At 41.2% G+C, this 15,035-nt stretch overlaps 1 protein-coding gene across 1 annotated transcript in view; it reads right to left on the bottom strand.

Annotated features, from left to right (window-relative positions):
• The window catches only part of LOC110851571 (fibroblast growth factor receptor 2-like), a 33,538-nt gene extending 19,602 nt beyond the window's left edge, over positions 1-13,936 (bottom strand). Inside the window, exons 1-5 of the mRNA XM_035853063.1 lie at positions 13,397-13,936; positions 4,034-4,170; positions 615-745; positions 519-549; positions 380-434 (exon numbers count right to left, since the gene is read on the bottom strand). Of these exons, the coding sequence (XP_035708956.1) occupies positions 380-434; positions 519-549; positions 615-745; positions 4,034-4,170; positions 13,397-13,481 (439 nt within the window). The 5' untranslated portion in view covers positions 13,482-13,936. The remainder of the gene's footprint in view (positions 1-379; positions 435-518; positions 550-614; positions 746-4,033; positions 4,171-13,396) is intronic.
• Positions 13,937-15,035: the final 1,099 nt, after the last annotated feature.

The following is a 15,035-nucleotide window of genomic DNA, read 5'->3' as shown; positions in this document are numbered from 1 at the left end:
GTCCTCCTCCTATCCGTGTCATTCAAGAGTTGTTGTATCATTGCCGTATCGTGAAAATAAATGAAGACAATCGAGAAATCCAGGATAAATCAACAACTACTCGGCGGCGGGATGCCCTCCTCTTCTTCTGACTCAGTTGCTCACTTCGACAGCGAGCAACAATAAAATAATATTACTTTTGAGGACAACTATTTCACCAGACTGGAAATTCTATTTATAGATAATATTGCGCGACATTATATGAAATTGGGATCGCTGTCCCAATTTTATTTTCATCATCGTCACGACTTGCAGCCTGTTAATTGCCTTGCTTCGTTTCAATCTCAAATTTGAACTCACGATTACTTTGACGAGGTCAAAATTATTTTCGTTCACTTACCATTGACGTTGAGAGTGTAGTGTAGAATTCTGGGCGGATGGGTGGAGATTTGACACTGAAATTATTTTAGGAAATACCATGGATAATTTACGCATATGCATACGTCGCTATTTTACACTTATACATAAACAGTTCTTACCTGATAGTTGCCCCCATCGGAGCGTTGAACACTGTAAAACCAGTCTCAAGATTTATATAAAATATTATTACACGTGAAAAAAATGAGCCGCCTGACCTGCTCAGTCTTAGCTGCCAATCGTTGGGCTTCACAAAATGAGAACTCTGACGGGCTTCGGAGCGATACGTCGTCTCACCGTAGGTCAACAGTTGTATGTTCCCAGTTGGGTCTTTCTTCACCCAAGAAACCTGGTGGACATGAAAAAAACCAAACATTTTTTAGATACGTAGCAAAAAAACTAGGCTAAGACTCATCCCTGTCGTTCCGTCCCAATGAAAAAGGCAATCTCTTCCACAACCAGGAAATTTATCTGCTCATCCCGACCGTTAGTGGGTTAGTTAGCCGACATTACATTAAGTTACGTAATGTACTCGTAGTCCTACTACCCTCTGCAATCTGAACTATCTCAATTTCATTAATGACTCTCTGAATTCCCATAATTCTCTGGGGGTCGTCTCAAGTGCTTATGTAACGGCTGTGTATTCGTATTAACCAGGAATGGTACATAGCTTGTTTTTGGAAGCACCGTGCCTCCTCAATTTTTGAATATGCATACGTCCTTGGATAGCGTAGTTGTTTTATGTAAGAACTCATTCCATCATGAATCCTACTGAAATTAGATTTCCATTTTCTTAATGTATTGTTTAATAATTTGTAATGTATAAAAACGTATATAGGGTGTTTAAAATTCCTACACGTCCTACACTGAAATCGAGGTCTATTGACCTTGTCTACCCCAAAGTATAGACACACACACAGCAGCTTATATATAAACTTGTCCGTATTTTTGGCGATGACCCTGTTCCTCTACTTCGAAATGACGACGATATTAAACTCCCAGTCTAAATATGTATTCAGTCTTTTCCAGTATCTCGAGGGATGCTTCTCCACGATGATGGCCACGATGAGAGTTGATAGCACAGTGCTGAGTGTAATAAACTGTTTTCCCCCTGCAGAAACATAGTCAGTCAGCATCCTCCCGCCTCGGGAAGGCCATTAACATCAAATTGTATTTTAAAATGGGATTTATTGCACCTCTGAACCCAAGATTGGGTGCATCCTGTATTGTGTCCTCCAGTCTACGGGGAGCTGGGGACTCGATCACACAATGAGAATGAAATAGGTAGATAAAAACAGTACTCGACAACCAACAAGAGCAGCACCAGCAAAATACACGTATTGATCGAGAAAACGCCCTGGGAGGAAATATTTTATTTCATTATCCTCCTCGCTCGCACTAGTATCGAAATCAAGGTTCATACAAAATGATGCTGCTTTCTGCTGCTGGCAGTTAGTTACGTATTTATATAAACACACGATGACGAACGCCGCCGTCCTGCCATTAACTTGGCTTGTTTATCCTTGATAAAGCGAGTTCCTTCCTCTCATCACAAGTGGCAAGTTCAGAAATCAGAAATGTAATATCAACTCTTATCAAAACCAAATCGCTAAATCAAAGCCATCACGTTTGATTTTCTTCCTGGATTTTAAAGATAATATAATAAAAGTGAAAGTGGAGAAAGGAGACAATTATGTAAAAAAAAAGTTATAGTTGAATACTTTTATTTCACTAATTATGTAGCGCCTTCTTAGAACATAAATTTTTGTCTCATGTTTTTTACCCCATTTACCAAAGTTCTAACACAACCAGAAAATGATCACAGGTTTACATGTACGATCACCCACAATACAAAGTCATGCCATAAACTCGTATGTCTACACAGAGAGAAAACAAGGGTTGATTGTTGTTAAAAAAGATAAAGCATGCTTTTCGCCTATTCAGTTCACGCTGTCTTTATAACGCAATAAATCAAATCATGATAAATCAGCAATAAATAAATAAACGATTCATTTCATTTGTTTACTACTGTGACAGAGAGACTGAAGCAAAACAAAAGTGTGTGTTCTCCTCGTAGCACAAACTCATCGCCCCTTTGACTCACTTTGTCGTCCTCTTTCTCGTCAAATGGTAAACTACGTAAAGAGGCTGCAATAAATGTTTTGTAACATTTCAGGAAGTATAAACCTGCTGAGTGCACGCAGTATAAATTTCTTATCGACACCACCTTCCAGAATTTACAACTAGAGTGCTTTAACCTCCACAGATTTACATCTTTGTTACATAATTGACGTTACAGAGAGGACTCAATCCTCACTCAATTCTGTCTGATTCGCTCTCTCTCCTCCAGATTAAATAAATTCTTAGTCACTCCTTCTCTCCACCCACAAGTCATCACGCGATAATGTCGAATGAAAGAAAGCAGGATTTTTTTATTCTTCGCTGATGTGATTTAATTTTCTCGTCTTACTCTTCGCATCGCATGAATAATTCTTTGAGATAAAATGGAGCACCTCGTAAGTGCAATGAATGAGCGAGTAGTTCTTCTCCTCTGAGGTTGGTGACTGTTTGTACGTACTTGGGACGACGAGGAGGAGGAGGAGGAGATCCGCTGGGTTTATCCTCTGTCACAGGAAACCGGGATGGGTGGGAAGTGAAATGAATGAATTGTTCAATTCGTTCGTTCCTTACTGCTCGGCTGGCTGGCTGGCTGGCTGGTTGGTTGGGTGGATGTTGAGACTTCATAAATTATTTGTTTTGTGTCACGTCTAAACTTGTAAACGGATTTGTATCGGTTTTCTTACTAAGCTCAAACCAAACTCGAGAGAAAATCAGATCCGTGTGTATATAAACTAGACAGACGGAAAGAGATTTGTTTTCAAAACGGTTTACTGCACTGCAGTCTATGCCTACTCGATGAGACGGGACGTTTGTATGTACATGGCCCGATTGGGGACCAAATAAATCCCATAAAATTGATGGATCGCGAAATCTAAAACTGTTTAAAATTCTAATTGTCATATTTTACTCGAGAATTCAGTTTGTCACATTTTTTCTCAAATTTATTCACATCCCTTGAGGATCCATGTTTCTCGGAGCGTAAAATAAGTGTCGGAGTTTGTCTGAGGGCAGGTTGGAGGAGGACTTTGTGCACTTTATTGATCTCGCAACCTTTGATCTCTGGTGGGAAGTGAGTGAGCAGGAAAGCATATAATGTCACGCAGTGTGCTCTCTCGCTCTCTCTACGGTCGCTTGATGAGAAGGAGAGAGGAGAGAGGACTGAAGTGGTTCGTGGGAGAAGAACTCCCAGAAATGTTTGCATTTGAAGCTAGTAGACTACATTTTAGTTAAGGACTAATGGAACAGGTAGCGAAACTCGGGATGTGTGTCAACCTTAAGCAACAAGAAAGTTGAGGACGTGGTAAAATAAACTGTTGATTTCATTAACTGGCATTTTATAAGGTGGTCTGACTTTATCCCTGGGGCGGGGGCGATGACTAGAGGATAAGCAGTTTACAGTATGGGTGGAAGAGATTCTGGGATGGTTAGCACAATCATGTACTTCTTTTCCGTAATGATAAGAGTGCAAAACAAAGTAATAATACATAATACGTAACCGTGTCGAAATAAAACTCACCTTGAAAGGTCCCAGTTGTTGGACAGGACAGCTAAGAAAGACGTCTGAACCCATTTGTACTGTCAAGTTGGTTGTCATATTAGAACCAGGATCGAAAAACGGCAAAACTTCGTCTTCTCCATCTTTCGCTGAGTCATCTGAAATTTACAAAGGTAACAAAAGGATTAGAAATGAGGTGACAGGAACGTGCGTCTGTCAAATTGCGACAGATCTGTACCATCTCGGGCTCTCTTTCTTCCCTCCCCTCCCTCCCCTCATACTTTCACCCTTTTGGCAGGACAGACACTTTCCCTTTCAACGCGAGCAGGAAGAGGATAAACGGTGCCAAAATGATGGAAGAAGAAAAGAGTGAGGTCGAAAGTCCGCGCATTTTATGGTGACAACCCACCCGCTACACATTCAATTAAGGGGACAACCTGGTGAAAATGCTTGAAATTTTTGGAACAGCGTAAACTTTCCTTCGAGAAATTTGATATCAGAGATGAGCTCGTTTCAAAGGTATGTATACGCATCGTGTCTGCCTATACCTCAGTTACGCAAGAAAGCGGGTTGAATAAACAGAACAAACAAAAGCAACAGCAGTAACAGCAGAGATGGTCAACGCTGATAGGATAATGCGAATGGGAGCATGACAGACAACATCTCTCGTGGTCGTCGTAGTCTCACAACTCGCTGCTCTTCTGTCTCAAGTGCAAACTCACAAGTCTCCAAAATAAACTTGGGTTTGGCCCTTTTGACATAAGCAAATACAAACAAGTTTCACACAATTTGGTTGCATGATCATGCACAGGTAGGAGGCAGGGCATATAAATACGTACATTTTCTAGCAAAATAACACCAACTAAACAACACACATTTTCTATCCGACTTAAAAACGCTAACCCAACAACAAAGAAATAATTCTGCTCATGGTGAACTCTTTCTTTTAAAGGAATGCGTAAACCCCGCTCTTCAGCAGGTCACCAACCAAACCCTTAAGCCAAAGATTTTTCCTCAAGTAGTCTTAACTCTTCGGCATTGAAACTTGATAGTGGAACGTGTAGCAGTGACAGTGCGGTGGTTTTAGGTTGTAGAAGTGAATGGATACATATATTTGCAATTCCAAGTGCTTCCTTAGTTTCATCCTCCTCCACCCACTTGTCCTCCTGCTACTTTCCAACTGTCTCTCTCAGTTACATCCGAAAAGCCAAAAGGAGTAAGTTGAGAGTTAAACAAGGGCACAACAAAGTTTGGCCTGCAGAGATTTGATAAGAGTTTGAGTAACGTAGCCTAGTGGAGACGTGTAACCGTTCGTCCATTGCTCCTCCTGCTCCCTGCTTCTTCTTCGGTGTAATATCGGGTTTCTTCTTCTTCAGCCTCGGACTTTCACTTTCCCCAACAACCAACTCTTCTTCTCCCCTCTCTTCCCAGATTATAATAATGCCATTCTCATTATAACTCTAACTTATTTTATGGTGATGGCGAAACAGAAAGAGGTAACGCACAGACTTAACTTTCTCCAACCAGAAAAGGCTTTTACTCCGGCTTCCTACTTGCCCCACACCGCCAGCATTAACGACAGAGCAGTTCGGGTAAGAGCACAAGAAATATACACAAGTCCAATTGGAGACAGGAGCAGATATCATTTCTTTATGGGGAGAGAGAGAGCAAGAAGAAAAGATGCATTACGACATGACAGTACACTTTTGCCGTCGCTTAAAGTGGCCTCATTATTTTGAGATGAGACCAACTAAAACCAGCCAACACTGGTTGGCTGGTTCTCTCTGCTTGGGAGAGGAAACTAGCTTAAATCACCCTGAGTAAGGAAAACTGGAGCATTTAAGTCCTCATTTGGTCAACAATTAATAAACGCATGAAAGTTGTGTGTCTTTCTAACCTCATTAATTACTTAGCTACTTTTCGAAGAAAATTATATTGACGAATTTTAATCACAATCTTGCCATCTTTTCATGTTATTGTTTGTCATACATTGAAGTGTGTACACATTGCTCAATATTTTGAGCAACAGGCCTTCTTCCTTGACTGCTTGAACCAGTGGCCTCGATTATTATTTATTTATACCCGTATCAACTTCACACTGAAAACCTCCATTGTGCATGCCGCTTGAAAGTGGGATAAGATCAACAACTCTGTTCCTACAACCACAACCTTCACGATGTGCTCCATCCCATGAGGAGAATTGCAACATTATTATGGTCTGTTTGGGTAAAGGATGGTGGGGATCAGCGGATGTAAATTGAGGCGGCACACATTTGGCATCTTCATCAATGAATCCATTCCACCCAACCGGGCAGATCACACCACGAACCCGACCTAAGCCTGGGGAAAGTTAAGTTAACTCTCTCTCAGCTTCACTCAAAAGCTCAGAAAGAGAAAGAAGTGTACACAACTACCCATTCAACCAACCCATTGAACTTGCTAATGGTTTGTCTGTTGCCTCCGCGAGTTTCTAACAGAATAATAATTTTTTGTGATATTTTCCCCCCTACGAAACCCCTACATTAATTGTACAGTTGTGAGCACCATCCAATTATTTACGGTGTAAATGTGCCCAAAAGTTTACACATTTGAATCGATTATTGTACTCGTCAACCCTATCACTCTGGACGCTCCGTGTAGTCATCCATAATTTTTTAATGAAGGTTGGTGTGCGAGCTCAACGCCTTAAGGGACTCCTCGCCTTGAGTGGTGGTGGATGGATGAGAAGAGCGAGATTTTAATTTCCGCCACACTCATTCGCTCTCTCATCCAATATATCAGCAGGCAGGCAGGGCGAGTAAGGAGTAATGTGGGCCGTGGGGAGAAAGCATTCTTATTTTTTATCCAGGTTTTCTCTCCCGTCAGACACAAATACTGGGTTTTCTTCTTACTGATCAGATCAGATCGTGCTTGTGTATAAGTGAAGAATGAACATAGTTTGTCATCCACCTTGGAGATCTATAGGTGGGGACGATAAAAGGAGGAAATTTCTTTTCAAAATCCAAATAACTTTGTCCATTAAGATTTTGTGAATGCAGTGCGACGCATGTTTGAATTTATTCTGGCTCGTCAGAAATAAAGTTTTTTCCCCTTTTTTAACTGTAATCTAAAAATGAACGAACATTTTTCACTTTTCTGCGCATACTTTATCCAGTTAAATGTAGGGAGCGGGTGATCCGTAATTTCTTTATTTTACTTTATCGTGGTTTAAGATCAAATGTTTGAGAGGGGAATAAAATCTGAGCTCTCGTTTAGTTCCTTCTCCTCCGCGCTCTCCTTTCACGTCCGTAAAGAGATGAGAGGCTGCAACATTTTGAGATTATGGCTTTCGCAATCCTTCAACACTTTCTTTAATTGCAAATTAGGCGGACAATGATTACTTTTGGGTGCTATATCTTTTGCAACCAGTGCAGAAAGTGTGTGTCCCATTTTTCAACAATGTGCAAATAAAGGCAATTTCTCTTCAAAGAGAGAGAGAGAGAGGGGACCGGCGGGGAGAAGAGACTCTGCAATTCGTTCCGGTGCTGTGCCACTATATTCCCTTGAATATTCAATTCAATCGATCCATCTTTTATATCCGACGTGACTTTGAAAATCCGATCCGTCCAGGAGCTGCTACTCCAGTTGGAACGCGAGAAAAAGTAAAAGTCCTCCTGAAAACTTTCTCCTCTTTTGTGTTACCCATCTCAAACTCAAGAATGTAAATCCGTGTGGTACATTATGACAAGAAAGGAGGAAGAGATGTATGCTTGTAGAGGTGACGAGGCCTAGTTTGCATACATCTCACTCACTCCTCACTATACAAGACCCTTAAAAAGTAGGACATGCCATTTCCTCGTCTCTCTACCTGACTCCCATTCACCTACAATTGAATAGTTTTATGAGAATGTTTGTAGAAATAAGAGACGCAATTTTGTCAAATGTAGCCCATTTACTGCTCATAATATTCATAATCTTTGGGTAAAGTTCAGCAGAAAAATATCCAAATGCCAGCAAGTCCATTCGACATGTATCAACTAGTTTGCCCCCGCTTTGTTGTGATTGGTGGAGTCAATTGCTTGATTAAATCAGATCCAGGCGAAGAGAGAGAGAGCAAAAACTTAAACCCTTCTTCGTTCTTAATGTTCTGAATGCAGGATAAAATTTTTCCAACTCCTAAATCATATTAAGATACGAAAAAGAGAGGAAAGCGACGGCAGTTCTGCTCTCATTCATCCTCCGCCAAACAGATCACAACTTTTTTTTAGTGGGGCTGTGCACACACAGTTTGATCCGTATCGCTTAAAAAAATTTGCACTTTCCTTACAACTGATACCGATCAGAGGACATATGGACCAATTTTGTGTCACAATTACTATGCCTGACCCTATACACTACTTACTGCTGACCTAATGTTAGTCTTTCCCACTCGGCATGATGATATGATAGGCACCTCCGTCATTAGGAGATACGATATGTGATAGGAGGATATACAGCAAACTCCATCCAATTCCATCCTCAGAACGCAGTAATGCCGCCGCCGCCGCCGCCACTTTCTTCTTCTTCTCCTGCAGCCCAAGTTTTTGGAGAGTCAAACTGCAGATCCAAGAAGGAGAAGATCTTTGCCATCTAAATGAATCTTCATTCTCCTCGCAGCAACTTACTTACAACCAGTTACACACACTGCGACATTAAGTAACTCTGTTCACAACTATTTCCTTTGCCTAATTCACTCCATAACTTTCTCCAGAACTCAGCCAGTTTTCCTCATATTCAAAAATATTAATGGGTTGCTTCCCTCCCTCCCTGCCTGGCTACGGAGCCTGTTTGTGTTTGCCATGCAGTGGGAGAGTTGTGCTTCTCTCAGTTCACAAAACTAAGTCCTGCACACAAACTCAATTTTCCCAATGCTAACTGACACTAATGTTCTCCTTCTTATGTATGTAAAGTTCAAGATTTCTTTCGACTAGATTTTCCGTTTTGCCAGGAGAAATAATCCGACTTTGTTATACAAGAAATTAAGGAGGAATGTATGTACATAATGGTATAACATGTTCACAAGCAATTTCGCCCCCTCTCATACATGCCTCGACTTATCTCGTGTTTTAAGCATGTGTAACATGAGCTAATATAATAAAAAAGGAGAAGAACCAGACCCAGGAAGCTCTTGCAGTGCTACTTTCTCCATCCACGCAGAAATAAATTGTAATAAGATTGCGAGAAGGCGACTTAACCCTGTGAACTTTTTAATATCCCTTTTTCCTCGCTGGAATAAAACAAATCTGAACGAGAGGTTTCATTTCTTAACTACCGTCCTGCTTAACACGAATAAGGCGTATGTAAGTAAGTAGAACCACCAAATGCGGGGGAAAAACTAAGGTGTAACAAACCACCATACGTTTTCGTCTACCTCAAACTACAGTACTTGGAGTTTTTTAAATGACAATCATCTCTCAGCAGAAAAAATAGAGACACATGTCACTTTTTTATGCTAAAAATGGAGCAGACGTACCTACGTCTTAAAACCAAAGGAACTTGACTCAATTTGGTCTACAATTCCTGATTTTGTCCCCAAAAAACCTGGCAGAGGAATAAACCGTCCTGTACTCGAATCACCAACCAACGAAGCAGCAAATGGAATTTTTATTGAACGTTTTTCTAATCGTAAAATCTGAGAAAGCAACACGGTAGCAGAGTCGTCGAGGAATGGATCAAGTCATAAAGACTGCAACTCAGCCTTCTCCTAACTCACTCAAATGTCGTCTTCTTCTTCCGTTCCCATACTAAAACGGATCTCTGTTTCTCTTCTAAAAGAAAAAAAAACTAAATCTAGGCCAGGCAAGCGGGTAGGCACGACGGTAAGTAAATCCACCAACCAGCTATTTACAGTATGTGACACGACTTTATATAAGTTGGGCTAAAAAAAACTAAAAATGGATGGAGAGATTTCTCTTCAGCAGTTCACTTGATCTTATTCTGTTGGTTGACTTGATCTGTCCACAGGTCTCTCTCCCTCATCCCTCGGACAGTAGAAATCTAGTTGCAGTGATGGAGGTAAGCTAAGTAAGGAGGTAACGGGATGCAATGTGACGTAAAGTTTGGCCACAGCGTAGACCAATGGTACAGATTTCTTCATGAGGGTAAGTCAGTCAGGTCTGTCTACGATTAGTTTAGTTCTCTTTTTTCCGCTCTCACTATAGGTATGAACTGCTGCTAAGACTCTTATGCTGCTCTCTAAGCTAGGAACATATATAACTCGCTGACTGTGTAAAGAAGACAGGAATTGAGCTCTGAGGCATGTCCGCATTTTAAAAGAGGAGCAACGAAGCCACCGTGAAGTTGTGATATATTTCTTTTAAAAAATCACCTACATATCTTTTCCACCATTGACTTGCTGGCTGGAGTTACAAATCCTCACGTGCACGAGAAGCTAGAACTAAATACGATGTACAAGATAGCGTCCAAGATTATGAAAATTTGCGGAAGGGATTTTTTGAAACTTTTGTTAAACTTCTTCTTCTTGAACTTTTTGTCAGCGGTGGTGATGTAGCCTCCCAACGAAGTTTGGTTTTCATTAGATGTTGTACTCTATGCTTCATATCTGTATATTCTGGAATTCTGTATATATTCCTTTAAAAAAGGGAAACGGGGTCGAGTAAAAAGTAAAGCTGACCAGCAACTACTGGACACTTGGACTTGGAAATTGTTTCAATTTCATCTTTCTCCCCTTCAGCTCACAGCGATTTTCGGTCTCCGTGGACCTTAGATCTCGATCATCTCTCTTTCGCTTCCGCCTTTCTCTGCACTTTTTTCCCCTTCTCGCTCTCTGTCCCTATTTCTTCTACTTTTCTCCAGTTTTGCATCAGATTGCACCAATCACTCATGACACAAATCTTGCCTTTTTCACTCCGAGTCATCTTTTTCCGATTAAATAAAGTACCACTACCGTCCAAAAAACCAACCACGTCAAACGCCCTCGACTGCCCCCAACTCTCTCACACTCACCACTCCTTCCACACACCACTCCTTCTGCTACTGCTGTGATTTGTGATATCCCTAAAAACTGGCTGGTGAGAGAAGAAAGTGAAATCTGGGAGAGGGCGGAATGATGGTCCCATTACTCTTCTCCAACTCCATATGTTGTTCTTCGCTATATATGAGTCCTGCCTCCACCAACACTTCTTGATCACCAACATTTTTCACTTTGCCAGAAAAATTATCCTTTCACCATTCTCGTAAGCATTCTCGTACACACCAAATTGTGCCGACAAGTCAAAATCGTCCATATAAAGCAATATTGCTGCTCCCTCTGCTAATTGTATTTTACGGGATTTTCATTCTAATTTTCCCGACGTGATGGACGCTTTCCTAGTTTTCACATTAATTTGGTGCAGAAGGGGTAAACCAGTCGGAGAGAGAGCGAGCGAAGGGCGAGAGAAAGAACAAATTCTCATTTGGACATAACAAATTTCTCCCACTTTTCACCGACCACCAAGAGAAACACTAATTCCTTTCTCATCTCCTACTCTATTTTATTTCGTTGTTGGGGTGCGAATGGAATAGCATCGCTCGCTCCACGAGATCTCTCTGCCAGGAATCCGGTATAAGCAACGGTTCTAGAGGATTACGTCTTGGAGGATTCCTTGCGTGTGTTTCTTGGAAAATCATGAAATTTAAGCGGATAACAGGATTCATGATGAAATTTAAGAAAGGTTCATGATTTCGTCTTTTACAAGTGTTCAAACGTCCTTTTCGGACGGACGAGTGCTTTCCAAATTACTGCGAGATTCGTGTGTTTCCAACCGACAAGTTTCGATTACTTTTGATAGCTTTTGGTTTGGCATGCAGTAGGTACGTACGAACATACGTAGTTACGTAGGCATGCAACAAACCGCCTTCGCCAAGTTTTTTATTAAATTGACGAGTTGATATTTGGATTAGCTTATTATTGCCTCCATTCACACAACATGAGACAGGACGACTAATAGAATTACCAGCAGGAGGTGGACATGAGATTATTATCGTGAAATAACTTGATACTGTTTACTACCTGCCGAAACGAAAGGAAGGCAAACCCATTCATACCCAAACTTCTCCACACTTTCAGTGTTTTTACTTTCCGAGACACCTTGTCCCCTTCCTGACTGTTAGGGAAATATATTCGTGGAAATATATATTCTTATAAAAGCCACAGTTTCAAGGAAATCGTACACCTATGCCTTCCCTAGGAAATTCTAGTTTTCACGTCACCACGTAGGACAGCCAAGCAGGAGACAGAGACATTGAGGAGTGAGTCGAGTTGACGACATGACATGACATGGACACCAAAAGGAGGAAATTGTCGAGTCCGCTCTTCCAAAGCTGCTACCCAACAGCACTCTTGAAAGGTGTTGAAAGCTATATAATTCAAAAACCTATAGGAAAAACCAAGCTGTTGTTCTCCAACTAGCTCGACATCCACACTCGTCTTCCGCTCTATAACTTTCACCCCGTTCTCCTCGGCACAGGTGTGTCGAAAAGCCCATGAAGATTCTTCATCAATGTTGTCAATGCGTGTAAAAAAACAGACCGAGTTAATATGCGACGTGGCCTAAAATTCCTTCTCCATGTATGAACTGTTGCTCACAACTTTCCCCATTTGAAATATGTCAACAGCAAAAATAATAAACCCGTCCATCGCCATCTTCCACGCTTTCTGAGTGACGCAATATTTACCTGTTCCCACTTCCGTTAAACTTTTTTGTTTGTTTTACAACTAGGAAACAAAAGCAAAAAAGAAATGAATTGGACTTTCCAGCGTGATTTCACCTCTGGGTAAAATCTTCCACTTTGCTCCTGTCTTGTCTCCCCAGACTCGAGAGACCTGGCCAAAAACAATCTCAGCTTTCTCCTCACCGTTCCACCCAGGAAGAAGAAGGCGAAAACTATTTTATTTTCTGGAGTGGGGAAAAAATACTTGAACTCGTTATGAGATATGGAATTGATACTCCCATCGGGCCGCTTGGAAGGATTGGTTTGAGAGGAGTCAAGTGGTGGAGGGGAAATGAGTCCAGGGAAAAATTACAAGTGACCGCGATTGCTGCCACAACGACCATGAATTTTTGAACATATTTCCAAAAAAAGTCAGAGCTAGCTGTTGTTGGTGATTTTATATCGTGGGGTCAGGGTGACGCTGATTGCTTTCGTCCTCTGACTTTTGACCATGTTTCGTTACTTCGCCTACTTTTTCTCTCTTTTTACTTCTTTATTTCTCAAGTTGGGCCATTGGTTTTATGTCTTTTTTTGTGTTTCATCTTGAACTTGGATGTGATTTACATTACATTTACGACTATACGGATAAGGCTAGTGGACACATTACTGTCGAAGTCTCAATGTAAACTATTGACTGGAGGTGACTTGACTTACCCAAGTGGACGAGAGGGCAGAGGAGAAGGATCCAGAAAAAGTGGGACAATTTGAGATGCCACGATACAACAAACAAACTTTTCATTGTGATGTTGATTGGGTTACAATTGTGTTCACGGTATAATTTCACTCCTACTTTAGAGATCCTATTATTAATCAAATATTGTAATCACTTGCAGCTAAACTACTAATATGTAGCGTATGCTTAATTATAATAACATTTCGTATCCTAATCTTGACTTAATTTCTTTAAAGTCTTCCTGCTTAACATTGTTTTTAACAAAAATGTCACTCATTCAACGTGTAAATGAAGGTAAAGAATAGTTTCCACTGACACAAATGGTCAATTTTTTCTTCCCTGCCCCCAAGCTTGGAGTGATACAAGAACAGGGATAAATCTCACCTCACTACTCACTCGAGTCGTGGCTGGTGCAATTTGAGGAGGACGAAGGAGACAAGCAGTTGTTGGTTTGACACTGGAGACCATTCTCCTCTTTTTGCTCCAGTTATTCAGCACACTTTCCGAGAGGAACTGAGAGAGAGAAAGTTCGGGGTTGAGAACATACACGGCTTTCTTCCAGCAAAGAGAAAAGGGAGCGCCGTCGCGTTTTTGGATTGAAAATGCTCCCCAATATCCAAGTTAGATAGGTAGCTCTGGCTAAGTATCAAGCATGGCATGGCATCAAGTTGTTCTTTTCTCCACACAATTTATTTCCGGTTTAGAAATCAGTGCTCATTTTACAGTCGTCTTCAGTTATATATTAAATTACAATAAGTGGTCACGTAACTGGACATGTCTTTTAGCGAATTCTCTCAATCAGCCATGAATTGGATGGATGTTCAGCAGCAGCAGTCAGCGTGATGATCATTTCTTATTCAATCCAAGAAAGAAAAAAAGCACTTGAGGATTTCACTCAACTTGAAACTCACCCCAACGTTTTTACAAGTGCTTATACGACTCTGGTATAAAAAAAGTCGGTAATGGAAGTGGTTTGATTATATGTATGTTAAGCGATTCGGGGGAAAGTATTATAACATCCCATCTTCTTTTCAGCCATTTCCTCCTTCGACGACTCGAGGAACCAGCCACGTACGCGTCCGTTCATCTTCTTCATCGTCCCCATTTTGATAAGATGTCACATTTGCGGGTAAATGATCAATTTACTCTTTTCCCGCCGTGGCTTTGTGGGTCGGGCGGAAAGGGTGAGAGAGAGAGAAATCCAAATTTGAGGCAAGTATCATTTCCGCAAATCAACTTTCCCACAGATAAGTCGTGGCTGTATGAAGCACTAGTCTGCAAGTAACTGCTTGCAATTCCCGACTAATTGTAATTAAGTACGAAAGGCGGCGGAGGAGAAAAGTACGTAACCTTGATGATCGGGAGGACCCAGATGTAGGATGCTTCTAATCTCTCCACTTTGCTCAAGGGGTTCGAAAGGGCGGTGGGAAGAAGTCTGCACATAATGTTGTAACTTGGCTTACTTTCCGCCTCGTCTTTACTATTATACCATGCACTCATTAATCCCGTTTCTCTGCAGATTATATTTTGCACAACTTTGTCCACTGGTTGGTTGGTTGGGGGTGCTCTCATGCTCGCATAATTCTATTGCTGCTCAGATTTCAAAATCCTGCGAAAATG

Source organism: Folsomia candida, unplaced genomic scaffold, assembly GCF_002217175.1.
Source record: "Folsomia candida strain VU population unplaced genomic scaffold, ASM221717v1 Fcan01_Sc006, whole genome shotgun sequence".
NCBI lineage: Eukaryota > Metazoa > Arthropoda > Collembola > Entomobryomorpha > Isotomidae > Folsomia > Folsomia candida.
Note: the sequence above shows the minus strand (reverse complement) of the source record. Positions and strands in the feature narration are given on the sequence as shown.